This window comes from Brienomyrus brachyistius, chromosome 11, assembly GCF_023856365.1.
Source record: "Brienomyrus brachyistius isolate T26 chromosome 11, BBRACH_0.4, whole genome shotgun sequence".
NCBI classification, from domain to species: Eukaryota; Metazoa; Chordata; class Actinopteri; order Osteoglossiformes; family Mormyridae; genus Brienomyrus; species Brienomyrus brachyistius.
In genome coordinates, this window is record NC_064543.1 from 10,307,733 (window position 1) to 10,322,253 (window position 14,521).

Consider the following 14,521-nt stretch of genomic DNA (forward strand, 5'->3'; position numbering starts at 1 on the left):
CAGTCCTCTGACATCCCAGCAGTGCTTTTGATCAGTGTTTCCCAACCTGGTCTTCTGGCACCCATGCATGAAAGAAATACACTACCTTCTGTGGCTGTAATTTTAAACCTACCAACTTTATTATGCAAAAGAATTACATGTTAGAAATACCATTAATGACAGACATTTCTCCTTAAAAAAATTGCTGATAATTCACATTTATACTTTACTGATAACACCTGGAGTGATTTTGATGAAAGTTGTCAGTGTCCTCTCCTGCAGCTGCTGCCAAGGGGGCCGGGAACTAGCCCCCCAAGAGCCAGGAAATACCCCTTCACCTGGCAGGACCCAGAGTTGGGGCAACGACACATGAGTGCCGGGGGAGTCTGACAGAGGACACCATTTAACACTTTTCTGTCTGGTTTAATAAATATACGAGTCTTGTCCACTCTGATTGTACAAACACCTATAACCTTCTCAAATCCCCAATTGCCAGTTAAAACAGACTAATGCACATTTTAATCTCAACAGATTTCATATGACAAATTCTTATACTTCTGTAGCAATCCTTGGACACAGATTAAAGAAAAAACCACCAACATTCATTAGTAAAACAATTTACTTCATTCACAGGTCAATCCCATTAAGGTGATGTCTTAAAGGGGAGATATGACACAGAATAAATACTCGTTGCTGTAGTTTCCACCCATACATTGGCGATGAATTTGGCGTTACAGGCTGACATTTTCAAACATGCTGCGAGAACATTGCTCCTTAGGAGTTCTCGGGACTCTTCAGGATCTTGAGGTCTGGGCCTGGTTTCTCAAAACCTTCTTAATACTACGTCATTTGTAAGTTCCATGTTAAAATAATGGAACTTAATGAACGATGTAACATTAAACAGGCTTTCAGAAACTCACCCCACGTCTTTAATAAAATATGGTACCTCCTTGGTCAACATCAGTACAGCACAAACAATTCGCCGCTCAGACAGACTGGTGCGCCTGTTATTTAAAGCTCTGCATCAGGAGATACAAAGGGTTAGGTTTATGGGGGAGGGGGGGACCAGTGGTTTGCACAAGCTCCCTTGTGTTCCAAATGTCCAACAATGCTTTGAGTGGCCTTGGTAGAACTCTGGCACATGGGCACCCTCATATATCTGCCTAGGGACCAGGATCGCTTTTTCTAATGGGCAACATTTCCACGTCCAGAGCAGCAGCGCAGAGCCCTCCTCTCTAAGGGATCACAAACCAGCTGCTCTGGACAGAAATGGCTCATGTGCATTCAGTTTGGGATTTTTTAACATCAGTTTGGCAAAAGGAAATTTAAGCTGAGAACCTGCCCTATTTAAACATTAGGGGTAATGATGGACAAAACGATACGCCATGAACCATATGCTGTATTTCTGGACTCTACTAGATGGTGCTGTCTGCTCAAAAAAGGGCTCAGAGCATACCCAAAATTAAACCAAGAGCATCCTCTAGTGGGGTCAGGAAATACAGCAAATGGTTCATGATGCGTCATTTTGTCCATAACTAGTTAGGGGTAAAACAATCCATGTGACTAGTACTGATGGGGAAAAACAAGGTTCTATCATCCACGTGTTTGAAACCACAGAGAGGTTTGATACACTTGCCTGTTTTTTACCTTACTAGCTCGAGTTAGGTTAATCCAGTCAATGTCTAACGGAGCACAATGATCACACCATTCCCAGGTTTCAAAGCTTGCATTCTCCTATCCATCCCAAATACTGCCTTTGCAGGGCTAGCCAACAAGGGGACCACATTTCTGGAAGGCGGTGGCTCCCCTGCCAGCCAGCATTTCATCTGAAATGTGGTCTGCCTGGTATCACGGCTGTCCAGAGTGAACATCATCAAGCATCATAGGTGTCCTATTCATATACATCAGCTCAATATATATATATATATATATTCCAATCAGCACATTGCTTTTTTTCCTGGGTTAAATATCATGTCAATATAGCTAGTCATTTAAAATGATTCTCTTGCAATAACTAAAACAAAATCCATCTACAGAGTCGAATATGAGATGGAATTTTAAAAAATCAGACATGAGAACAGTCCAGTTACAAGCAGTGCCATATGCAAATATGCTGAGCATTTCTTGGGGCTGTGTGTATTCATTCACTACCCTCTCCACAAAATCCCAGCACGCTCAGCAGCACAAACCGCTGAAGGGCCGCAATGCTGTCAGTGTCAGATCTCCAGTCAACCCCTCTGCTGCAGTCTCCGGCTATGTCTTCTTCCACAGATTGAACTTCTCTTTGAGAGCACCAAGGGGCGCCATGGAGTGTCAACATCTCAGGCAAAAAAAACCTTTGTGTAGTGCTTAGTACTACAAGTCTATTGGCACTGAACATGGGAAAAAAAAAACTTTTTATTTTTCCCTTTTGTTCAGTACCATTTAAAAGCATGGAACACTAAAGTCTCATAAAAGATTGTGTTTGTGTGTGTATGAGAAAGAGAGAGAGAGAGAGAGAGAGAGAGAGGGGGAGAGAAGGAGAGAGCTCTGCTGCCTCCCACGCAGTTCTGAAGGACAGGTTGACCTCCTCCAGCGGTCTGAAAGCAAATGCGCTCCCATCCTCTCCCAAGAGGAAAGGCCCCCCGCCCTGGAGGCTCACTGTGACTGGGGGTAGCGGGAGAGGCCGGCAAGCTTAGACCGAGAGCTCGGGGCCCCAGCGGGAGTGCGGCGTGAGCAGGCGCCGCAGGCGGAGCCCGGAGAAAGGGTTGATCCAGCGCAGCGAGGGCTGGCCGCCAAACACGGCCCGCATGCCCTCCCAGCGCGTGCGCCGCTCCCACGTGGGCTTCTCGTTTTTCAGCCTCTCGATCTCCTGTGGGCCGGGCAGCACGAGAAAGTGAGAGGACAGAGAGGCGCCCCTCAACGAAGTTACTGCCACCCAGGATTGGCCGGCGAAACTGATCCAGCCTCCAGAGCGACGTATAAATAAGATAAAGTGACAGCAATACAAACGGTGACAATATAAATATATATATGTGTGTGTGTGTGTGTGTGTAAAACGACCTTGGGACTGTAAAATGCGCTATATATTATGATTAGTAAAGCACATCAAAGAAATTAAATGCAATAATTAATATTTTTAATAAGACCCAAAATTAAAACTTACACACACAAACCTATGCCCGAATACAGCTTAGGAATTTGTCCCCCCCGTCGATCCTCCTGGGGGGTGGTACTCACCGTTTCGTCGTTGCAGATGGAGTGGATCTGCGTGCCGAACATGACGGCGGTGAAGGTGAGGAAGAGAAGGCCCTCCAGGCAGAGGAAGATCATGAGCAGCACAGCGACCGGCGGAGAGAAGTCGCTGCACTCTGGGAAGGGATGGAAGGAGGAAGACCAGAGGTCAGCCATGGGGCCCCGAGCGCCCGGCCGGACCAGCACAGCGAACAGACGCTCCATGTTCTTAGCAGCCTTCAGATGTTAGGAGGAAAGTTTCGTCAAGATAGGCATTAAATCCAAGCTGAGCCTGAGGGTGTGTGAACAAGCTGGATTTAATGATACGCCTGGTCGTCTCCAGTTCAGCTCAAATTATTTTTCTTTCCATCTATCCATCCATCCATCCATCCATCCATCCATCCATCCAAGTTGCACGGCTACTAACGAACGGTCCCATTTCTGAGCCACGGCGGGACCTGAAGACACGTACCGTTCCACTGCACTTTGACACAGATGAAGAAATGCATCCCACTCAAGCCAAGGGCGTAGACAGAAATCAGGGCTATATACATCTGGAGAGAGAGAGGGAGAGAGAGAGAGGGAGAGAGAGAGAGGGAGGGAGGTAGGGAGGGATAAGGAGGTCTGCTAGTCTGCTACACCTTGCAGGCCAGTGAACAGTAAGACCTCAGTACGCTGCATTCGGGGGGGGGGGGGGGTTTGCTCCAGGGACTCAAATGCTGCCCAGATGAATCCATGGGGAGCTTTATATATATAAAAAAATAATAAAATCACACTGTATGGCAGCATAGCTGCTGAAAGACCAATGTTGCCGCAAGGGTGACCGCAGTGGGCTTATTACTGCACTGCTTACTTGACCCATTTTCAGCTTCTCAGCAGCACAAAGGAGCCATCAGCGACACGTAATGTATTCCAAACAAACAGCTATTGCATTACAAAGAAAAGCAAACAGGCTCTTACAAGTCCTCCGAAGTTCTGGGAGGCTTCCGCCTATAGGCTGACATTTCATTTAAAAGGCATCGCTGCACTTGAAACATCATCCTGCGGACGGCATCCTGACAGCCCGTTACTCAGATAATTAACTTGTTTGTCGCTCCCCTTCCCCAGGTCCTTATTTATAAATATAGGCAGTTAGATTTTATCCAGTTTTCTGTTTACGCAGCAACATATTTCAGCGGATTTTTTTCTGCATCGTTTCCTTCCCAGTGCTACAACTGCGGGGTGCTTTATAAAATGTGGACCGACAACTTTAAGACTGGAAGTCCGTTTGCTTAACTGCTACATACAGCAGCTGGCTTGGGCTACAACTGCTGGGGGGGGGGGGGTTGCTAGCGGCACAGTAGCTTGTAGGCCTGACAAAAAAGGGAAGTACAACAGGAGACTCAAGATCTGGCAGGAGACAACAGAAAATCATCAAGTCACATGAGATGCAGGGGGCGGGGCAAAGCGTTCACGAACCGTGAACAGGACGAAGAACCTCTGGTTGTTCTCCCCCACACAGTTGTTGACCCAAGGACAGTGGTGGTCCATCTTGCGGATGCATCTCTTGCAGATGCTATACGAAGTGGGGGGGGGGGGTGGGGGGTTGACACAAGGGGGCATTTAGTCACTGCAGACTGGACGAAAAAACAGCAACGCAGCATTATTTCACCGAGCGACACCCCCCCACCCGTGCTGCGTACCTGCAGTGGTGTGCTCTCTCCGGCTTAATGCTGCAGCACTTGGGACACTTATAGATGACGTCCCCCGGTTTCAGCTGCAGGCTGTCCATGTACTCCTTAGTGGCGTTGCCCTTGGGCACCGCCCCCTGTGTGCGGACAGGTCACGTCTGAGGCTTTGGACTGAAACGGCACCTTGCGACACCACACACATCCTACTCTGTGGCTTAGGCTGGGGGGACACAGTGGGTGACCTTTCTGCAGAAATTTATTCTCATGATGAAGGGGGGGGGGCAAGGACTCACAATCTGTTAATCCTTGGAGGCATTAAGCAGTAGGAAGAGTTAAACCTGTCTGTCACAACGCCGCCAGTAATTACTAACAATGGAGAATGAACAAACAGACTGCCGTTCATCCCTGCTGCACTGCGTAATTCAGCCCAGCTTCCTCTTCCTCACTTCCTAAAATCAGCGTTTCACCACAGAAATACCGTCTGTCCTAATTAGGCTGTTTGTCCGCGCTGACTGAACCACAGCAGGCTGGTGTCGCCCATGTGCCTGCATGATGAAGAGCACAGCCGATTTACAGAAACTTACGGGCCACAAATGTTGTTTAAGGGACTTAAGCCCAATGTATCAACCGACTAATTCTGTCACCCGAGTATGGTGCGAGGTATTCATCACACCTTCATTTCCTAGCTGAATGCCTAGTCGGTACACCGCTTACTCAGGAAATGAGTTAAAAAAAAAAAAAAACCTAAGATGCAGTGACGATAAAAATTCAACTGAAAATGCAGTAGAACAACATTATCGATTGTGCTAAAAGAGGGACTGTGAGTCAGACGGCACAGCAGCCTGATACTCAGACAGCCTCTGCTTGCCTGCTGTTGGATCGATCCTGACAGTGATGCCAGCCTCTAGGTGCACTGGACAGAGCAGCCAGCGGGTTCACGGGCTGTGGCACATGTGGGGTCGAGCCCCTACTGCACAGGATGCAGCACTGTGATGCATCACTTGCCATCTCCTGGGGCTGCATATTATAGAGCCACACCAAACCCCGCAGACGTCCAACAGTGCCGACAGTGCACATATGACTCAAGCCTGTTAAATATATATTTAACTGGTCAGTCCAGCAGCTGCTGATGGATCCCAATTCCATCATTAGTGTCCTTACTCATGCTGACTGCTGCCTACGGCCTGGCTCCATGGGGGGTGGGGCGCCCCCAGGCTGATTACACCCCTCCCTAGCCTCTCCAAAGAGCACTGTGGTCTAAGCTGGGGTCCTCCACACATGCCAAGTGTGTGTGTGTGTGTGTGTGTGTGTGTGTGTGTGTGTGTGTGTGTGTGTGTGGGGGGGGGGGGGGGGGGAAGAGTCCCCATGATAGATTTTTTCTTCTGCCAGATGGCTAGTCCAGCCCTAGGGCTGCGTCACTTTCACTAACCCTATTATACATTTTAAACTGCAATTTTGTCTTTTCTGGCAAACTGATTGGTCATAAAAATACATTAACTTTCCATTTGTCCTTTGTCTTTTCCAAATTTCAGAATTTATCATGCTAGTATCCTGTGCACTGACTGATTAAACTAAACGAAAGACAAAAATGCATATAAAACAGCGGCCCAGTGCTGTGCTGGCAGCCTCAGGTGCGGGGGATCACGCACTCGAGTCGGCGGAGATCCTGAGCACCTGCCAAGAGCAGCTCCCTGATGGATAGGAACCCCATCCATCTAGGGTAAATGTTTCAGCGTCATCACGGGCCAGCTGTCTGTGGTGACATACATCTTCCACCAAAGTGGGCAGCAATTGGCTGCAGTGGACAAAACTCCCATTGCTGTCCAAACGATTAGCCTGTCAGGCAGGTCAGGTTTCTTATTTGAATCTGCAGAGACGCACCCTGCCTTCCCCTAGACTTTATACCTAGCACATTCTGCAAAGGGAATCCTTCAGGCCTGCAGGGAGTGAAATACAAACACTACATCAAGTGAGCAGCCCTCAACCTGCCCTTACAAAGGCTATTTTGCACCTGCCTCATTCTGGTTCTGCTCTGACATCCTCTCTGGATATTCCAGTTGGGCTCCACTCACCACCATTAATGCCTCACCTCCACCCAACCAATCAGACTGCAGAGGAGGTGGGTCCAAGCAACTAGAGGAGGGCGGGCCAAAACATCGGATTGGCTGGCTCCACCTCCTCTAGTTGATTGGACCCACCTCCTCTACAATCTGATTGGTTATCTGAACCAATTTTTTCCTTCTGCGCTCGGGACATTTTTGTGTAAGTAAAACTCCCACCAGCCACAATTACAACATTCCAAGCCCTGAAATGGATTTTTAGGCAGACAAGTTGAACCAAAAAAAAAATTGACTGGGGCCAATTAGAGTTGCCTTATAATACACTGAATCCCCCACTAACTCACCGGGTCCGTCAGCATCGTGCGCAGGTGCGAGGCCAGCGCTAGTAAGGCTAGGCTATTGAAAGCCACGCCATTGAGCAGGGAGTACCAGAAACTTTTTGAAGGCAGGAGCATGACGAAGGTGACCACGAAGTCAGCATAGAGCACCAGGAACCAGGTGAGAACTGCGCAGATCATGCCGCAGCCGTCCTGGATGAACCAGACCCGGTCGACGGTCCTTGCCGATGCCCCGTGCACCAGCTCCTCCTCCTGGCCTAGCAGGGGACGGTGCTGTTCCATGTCATGCAGCCGGTGGCCTGAGGACTGCATTCTAATCTGGGGAGGGAACAAGGAAAGGGGGTAAGAGAAGAAAACGTTGGCAAGGTCACACCAAGGTCTCCGTATCCAGGTATGAGTCAACTAGCTGCACTTTGGACCCACTCAGGTGATGTCAGGCTAGTCTTAAACACCCTATGGATGCGTTTCCCAATCCAGTCCTCTGGAACCCACAGCCGGTCCACGTTTTTTGCCCCCTCTAGGCTCCCTGTCAGACCAGACTGGGAAACACTGTCCTATATGGAGAGCCATTCATGCCTTTAAATCTGTGGTCCAAGTAAGGACATACCTCTGACTGACAGCTTGTCTGGAATGACTCTGGACATTGCACTGAGAAAGAACTTGATCGCAGTATCAGCAAAAGCAGCCCCATCATTAACAAAAACAGACTATTTTGATAGTCGAATAATCTACTGATTATTGAAATCGAATCGGATTAATCACACAGTTACCAAATAACTCAGATTTTAAATTTACTTTGACGTTGTTTCAAGACAATAAAGCTGAATACTTAATTGAAAAATGCACTCTTTCAATGAATGTTTCTGTTAATACAAAAGATAAATAAAAAAAACCAATATCCAAAAATGTAAAACCAAGGATAAGCAATGTAGCAGCAGTAAATATGCCAAAACGACATCAGTATCCCATAAAAAAAGGAAACCAAACAATCCATTTTAATGTAAAATTTAACGGTAAGGATAGAAATGTGCTTTCTGTACTTTGTGCATTCTGCTGTCTGTCTACACTCTGTTGCAACTAAACTCTACAGTGACAGTCCTGCGTTGAAATGGAGGAAAGTCAGTATATGAGACTGTTTAGGGCAGAATTACTGAAGCACTTGCACATACTGAATTGGTCCACACAACTGACACACACACATACACTCAACACTTGTATTAGCCTATAGTGTATATACGACATCAGTATAACAGTATAGGCATTAGTACAAGTACAACACAAAACAGATCTCTGTAACACTCTGTGGCTACATCTGTCACTCTCATTCGCTATCAATATGTGGGAGACTCCTGGAACCTCTGGAAGAGGTAGGATGTCTTGTTGACAATGTCCACGTCACTATTTGCATGAGCGAAGACTTAAAGCTTACGATAATATCGAACACATTTGATTTTATCGGAAAACCAAGACACCAGAAAGAATGACTTAAGACGGCTATTTTGACCACCTTACACCTGACAATCGAGATGATGGCAGCGGGGCTACAAATGGATATTTTTCCGTGACAGTGAAATTTGGAAAAGTTGTTAGGTGTAAGGCCGGCATTATCCAACTCCATTAACAATACAGGCGAATGTGCCTTTAAATAGAAAATGTTACAGCTTATAACATAAAGCAGAAGAGTTTTTAATATCATCATTAGCTAATTAGCTAGCTAGCATAACCGACTTGCTGAGATGAGTCCTCTTAATCCAGTGAGACATTTCCTCTTCAGATGCTTGAGCATAGACGATGCGCTCCCATGCCAGCTGAGTAATACTGTAATACTGAGTACGGGCAGATATCTGTGACAACAAACAACTGTATAGCCACAGTTTGTTTGTTTAGTTTTGTTTTAGAATCTATCTGCGCCTTTAATCTGTACCTTTAATGTTTCCGCCTTGTCCGGTCATACACCCATCGGTGTAACAGCCTCCACAGGATATTGGTCTTATCAGCTACTTCCTCTCCACTGGTGTAAAACACTGGCCAACCGAAATGTTCCCGAACTACTGATTACAATGACAAGGGAGAGTCTTTAAGCAACTTCAGCTTTAGTCATAACAAATTTAGCCACAGTTAGCATAATTAATTCAATGCTGGACTTCCATTTCAGAATTTAGAACCTGCCCATATCCAGAAATATATTCATCCCATTGTGAGTTCCAAAAGGAAAATGATTTACTGAGAATTGTGTGTACCGTTATGGCACAAATACAGATATTTTTTGAGAAGACAGAAAGTTGGGAGAACAGAATATTTTGTTCATTTGACCATAATCAGCCCAACCTTACTATATATTTGTCGAACATCATCCCACCCCTGACTTGGTTAATTTTTCAGCTATTTGCGAGAAGATCACCTAATGAGAGAGAACAGACACGCAGACAGCCGGCCGGAGTGGTGCGTGACGAGGGTTAGGGAAGACTACCCTGATGCTCAATGTCTATATTTAGGGCAGATTGTCTTCTCAAAACCAGCAGGAAGGCATGTAGTTTGAATAAACAAAACAGGGTGGAAGTTTTGTAAATTATGGGGGCGGGAGTCCCAGGGTAAGGCAAAGTCATTAGGTATTAGTCTTTTCTCTCCCTCCCCCTCAACTCCCCAAACTCTGCAGTCCGTTTGGGTCTCTGCCTTCTTTCCACACCGCTGAAGCTAAAAAGACTCCAAACACTGACAAAGTTCCTGCTCCATCCTCCCATCGCCTTACTGCCTGGATCTGGAAGTCTGACTGTGACCGATTAAAGCGGCTGGCCGGCCTGGGCTGAAAGGACAGAAAATGCGCTTAAGCTGCCACTGTTGGACTCTGTTGCCGATTACCTATGTTCTTTCAGAATGCGCTTAAATACCCAAGGCTGGGGGGGGGGGAAGGCAAGGCTGTCCACAGAAAGACCATGTGGTGCGGAGGTGGGAAAGCGAATCAGCGATTAGGGCAAGCGAGACACTAACCGCCTTCACAATCCATTTAACCACTTACTCCCTTGGCGAATGCGCTGCACACAAAACACACAGAAGCATGGGGACGCAGCAATGCTCCAAGGACACATTTTTCCCCCCCAAGTTGCTCTGCCACGCCCCCATCGTCACACCGACCAATCCTCTTCCTCCCAGATGACTCCAGCTCCAGGAGGCACAAGGTGCTGCATTCCCGTCAAGACCTTATGAGGCGAGACCAACTCCTCCACCCCATTCACTGGAAATTAGTTGCCACAGAAACCCATTACACGGCCCCCTTTCCAAATTCACGGGGGGAGGACACATCAAATACGACACTGCTAGTTATCCAATAAGCATCTGGCAGACCTGTGAGGAATCTGCTCAAAGGGGTCCGCCTGCAACACAGACGGGCTGTCAGTGCCAACACACTGGAACCAAGATGCCGGAAACGCCTACGGGTACGACCAAACAGAGACAGGTCGTGCAGTCAGGAAACCTCCGGAGCCAATCCGCTCCTTGGCTATAGCAGACGGAGGGACGCTGTGTATACATTTCATAGAGCCAATGCACCGGAGAGGTCCTTGGGGTGTCCAGGCAAACATGGGACTCTGGGCAGCAGAGCAGTGCTCGCCACTTGGGGCCAAGATGATCCCTCTACACTCCACACGCACGCAAAGCCCAGGGGTAGTGGTACAGGGGTCAGCAGCATCTAGAACTGGCTGAAGAAACGCTGGTCGACGTCCCTGAGTAACCCCATCTTCGACTCCTTCCTCCTTCATACAGTGACTGATCCGGATATATGAACAAAGGATTGGAAATTGCACCATTGGGGACCTGTCTCAGCAAGAACGGCAGGGCAGCAGCCTATAAACATTTCGCAATCTCCGAACCCATGGAAGCATCACTTGCAGAGACGAGTACAAACCAAGTCAATCAAAGGGAATCAAAGGAATTAAAGCAACCAAATCACTCAATTCCATTTCAGTGATAACGGGTTTTCTTTAAGACTTTACTTTATAATTTTTCATCTAGTCCTGGAAAAATCTAGATCTGCAATTTGCGCGCCGTGACCCTGCTTAGCACGATTTCTCACTGAGCAAACAGACAGCTAGAAACACAGCCCTGAATTCTGGGAAGGGACACCACACACAACAGCTCTTCACAATTGTGCATTAGCTCCCACCTTTCCAGACCGACGCCTTGCTGCTCTACCTGCTTGGCACACTGGGTCTGTGGTGGAGGGGGGAGTGGCGTACGTGTGTGATCTTCTGCATCGCGTAACACAAGATGCCAATAGTGTATTACATGGGCAGCTATTACGGTGCGGGCCTCCATTCTCAGGCCATATACTGGACATCAAACACATGCATTGTGTCCATATGAGTCACTGGCGATTTCCCCTAAGAAAGAGCAGGCAGCTAATTAAGAGAAGAATCACTGCTTGAGTGCTCTTTGTGACGGCAGTGCGCCCACACCTAAGAAGACCTCGGAGACACCACTGCGTCCTACCACCTTCCAGACACTGATTAAAGGGCAAGTGCAAACAAATAGATAATCCAACACAGTCACACGGGCACACAGATACCCACCCACCCGCGCAAACACACACCCCCACACAGACCCACCTCTGAGTCCAGGCCTCACAGTGACATGCCGTCTGTTCCGCAGGTCCGGTCAGGGTGCCACATCCAGAACCCAAGCACCTGTGGAGAGGCGGACCAGGGGGAGGGGGGGGGGGGGGGTTACTCACACAGTGTACTATGTCTGCGCGGGGCAGGGCTCACTACAGCCCATCTGCTCACCGCCCCCTCTCTCCCCACTGCCACGGGCCAGCCAATCACACAGCGCTCTGAAAGCAGAACAGCTGGCTAGGGATTAAGAAGCAAAACTGTGGCTGTGAGCATGGGGGGGAAATGGAACCAGGAGGCAGATCCAGCTCCCCTCACCCCCCTCTTCCAGGACACAGACATCCGCGCAGGTGCATGAACAGCAGTAAATGAGTACAAAATGAATTTTAATAACGAACCTAATGGAGGTGTGTGGCATCAAACCATCCACGCTGTTTTGTTACACGTTTGTTAAGCAAAAAAGGCAGATTCAACCACACAGCTGCGGCTTGACCCATTCGGGATATCTTCTAAGAGTCAGGTGGCAATCGGAAGGCGTCACAGGACACCAGGACGCTTTCGGGGCGACGGCCAAGGTGAGGCAAACGGTGCCTGACTGACACACCCTCACGCTGACAAACAAGTACAAAATGGCATATGGCAGGAGGCAGCGGGACAGCAAACAAGCTGATTAGCGCTAACTTCCCTTGCCTGGATTGTCGGGAGTTTGCCCGTCCCGTTACCTATACCAGTGTTTCCCAATTGGCTCCACATTGGGAAATGCTGCCCTACTGGAACTTGGGAGGTAGCAAAAAGATGGACTGTCTAGCAGGGAGATTGGAGGGAGCAAAAGTGTGGACTGACTGAGGGTCCCCGAAGACCGGACTGGGTATAGCATCTGACTGAGAATCGTTGTCCTCCGCGGTGTCCCACAGAGGCAGCACCACTGATCCCGAACCCTCGGCAAACCCTGATTCATCATGCAAGAAGCATCATATAAACACACATGTTCAATGTTTGCCGATCTTACAGCTTTACGCTGCGTACGATCCCATCTTCCTGAGATTAGAGAATATTTAGATGCACACCTTACATAAACACTCCAACAAGGAAAAGTGCGCATACAATCCCACACACAGCGGCTCAGTGGTAGAAGTTATAGAGGAACTCCAATTTAACTTTGAAGCCTTCAATTCATATTTCTTCAGATATCCTCCATAATCTGCTCAAGCACATATAATTTATTACAAAATGATACTAACAAGCAGGCAGCACCCAGCCAAATACACAGCAAAGAACTTCCCATGAAATCTGACGGATTGCAGTAAATATTCTGGCATCATCAAAAAGCGATTTACGACATTGAGGAGACGGGGGGCCGAGAAGCGCGTACTGACGGGAGCTGGGGGTTACAGCGAGAGGACAGTGAAGACATGGGCGACGCAGCAGATATTCACCCCGCCTTCACACACGTGTTCGTGTTTGTAGGCATTTAATATTTATCATGGCAGTGATTTATTAATCGCGCCGATTTGTCTGTTACCATCTCATCCATCCAGACGGCTTGCGTCCCCCCGCGTCTTAGGCGTGGTTGCCATGACCTCGCTTCCCCAGTTACCCCAAACAGACTGGAAGTCAAACATCCAGTTCAGCGACCTGGATTTCGGTTTCCTTGGGCAGCACGGCCGACACGCAGGGTGGGTGGGGGGAAGCTCATCCTCTCTAATGCACTGAAACGAGGCGGCGTGAGAACCACCCAAGGCGGCCACGACTCGGCACCATCGGCGGCCCTTCTGATTGTCAGGAGCCCGATAGCACCGTCAGGAAAGCTGGCAGCAGCACGTCGGGGTGTTTCATCCCATACGCCCTCCCTCGGTACGTGTGTCTCAAGTGCTACAGGGGCTGCTGCCAAGCGATCAAACCCATCATGCACTAAATAACGTGCCCAGAACAAGCCCTCTTTCGACAGACCACACCAGTCAAGTAAAATATATTATTTCGAACGACGAAAGGGAAGCATCTCGGTTTTAAAAGCGGAAAAGTGGAATCTGACCCCTAATGTTGCATGCTAATGATGCTAAGCCTGCTCCACTGGACCGTCACGTAGTAGGTAACGTAACTAAATACTCACAGCCTGGATGTGAATGCCAGGAGCCTGCGATAGTTGGGAAAAGATCTTAATTTTTTGTTGCCGCTTCCCTCGGCCGTGTCCCTTTGCAGAAATTAAATAAAAACGTTTTGGTGTGTGTCATTGTTTTCGCCAGCGGTGGCCGGAGCGGACTCACACACTAGCCATGTACGCGGCGGTACACACTTCCGGGATTCTCTTCGGCTCTGCTTGGGATTGGCGCTTCGTATATTTCCGGTTGCAGTCGGGTATGTTCGGAGGATGATTCTGCAAGAGGTACTGCTTACTAAAGCAGCGTATTATGCAGACTTTTACGCTGATTGCTTGTACCATGAAGGAGTGTCTGCTTGCATCTGCACCCCTGATTGGGAATTATTACGAGCACCATCAAGAAATGTACCATATGAGAACAAGTCATGTAAATGCACCCATACATATCCTGGCTAGCATATTTGGGTGTGGACCTCGAGGTTATCCCAGGCAGCAAAAAGCACAAGGCAGAGGCACGTCCTGGTCCGAATTCCAGGATGTGCAGGGAACACACACATAT

General features: G+C 48.3%; 1 protein-coding gene across 2 annotated transcripts; it reads right to left on the reverse strand.

Annotated features, from left to right (window-relative positions):
* Window positions 1-97: 97 nt before the first annotated feature.
* On the reverse strand, window positions 98-14,200 carry zdhhc7 (zinc finger DHHC-type palmitoyltransferase 7). Of its 2 annotated transcripts, XM_049030032.1 has the most exons (8): window positions 13,975-14,199; window positions 11,862-11,939; window positions 7,267-7,578; window positions 4,875-4,999; window positions 4,651-4,747; window positions 3,665-3,746; window positions 3,199-3,329; window positions 98-2,830 (listed from the first exon to the last, which is right to left on the reverse strand). In XM_049030032.1, the coding sequence occupies exons 3-8, from the start codon at window positions 7,570-7,572 to the stop codon at window positions 2,654-2,656; spliced, it is 918 nt and encodes a 305-aa protein (XP_048885989.1). In that variant the 5' UTR covers window positions 7,573-7,578; window positions 11,862-11,939; window positions 13,975-14,199; the 3' UTR covers window positions 98-2,653. The 2 variants fall into 2 exon arrangements, with proteins under 2 accessions (XP_048885989.1, XP_048885990.1); XM_049030033.1 differs by lacking the exon at window positions 11,862-11,939 and having other exon boundaries at window positions 13,975-14,200.
* Between the last annotated feature and the right edge of the window lie 321 nt (window positions 14,201-14,521).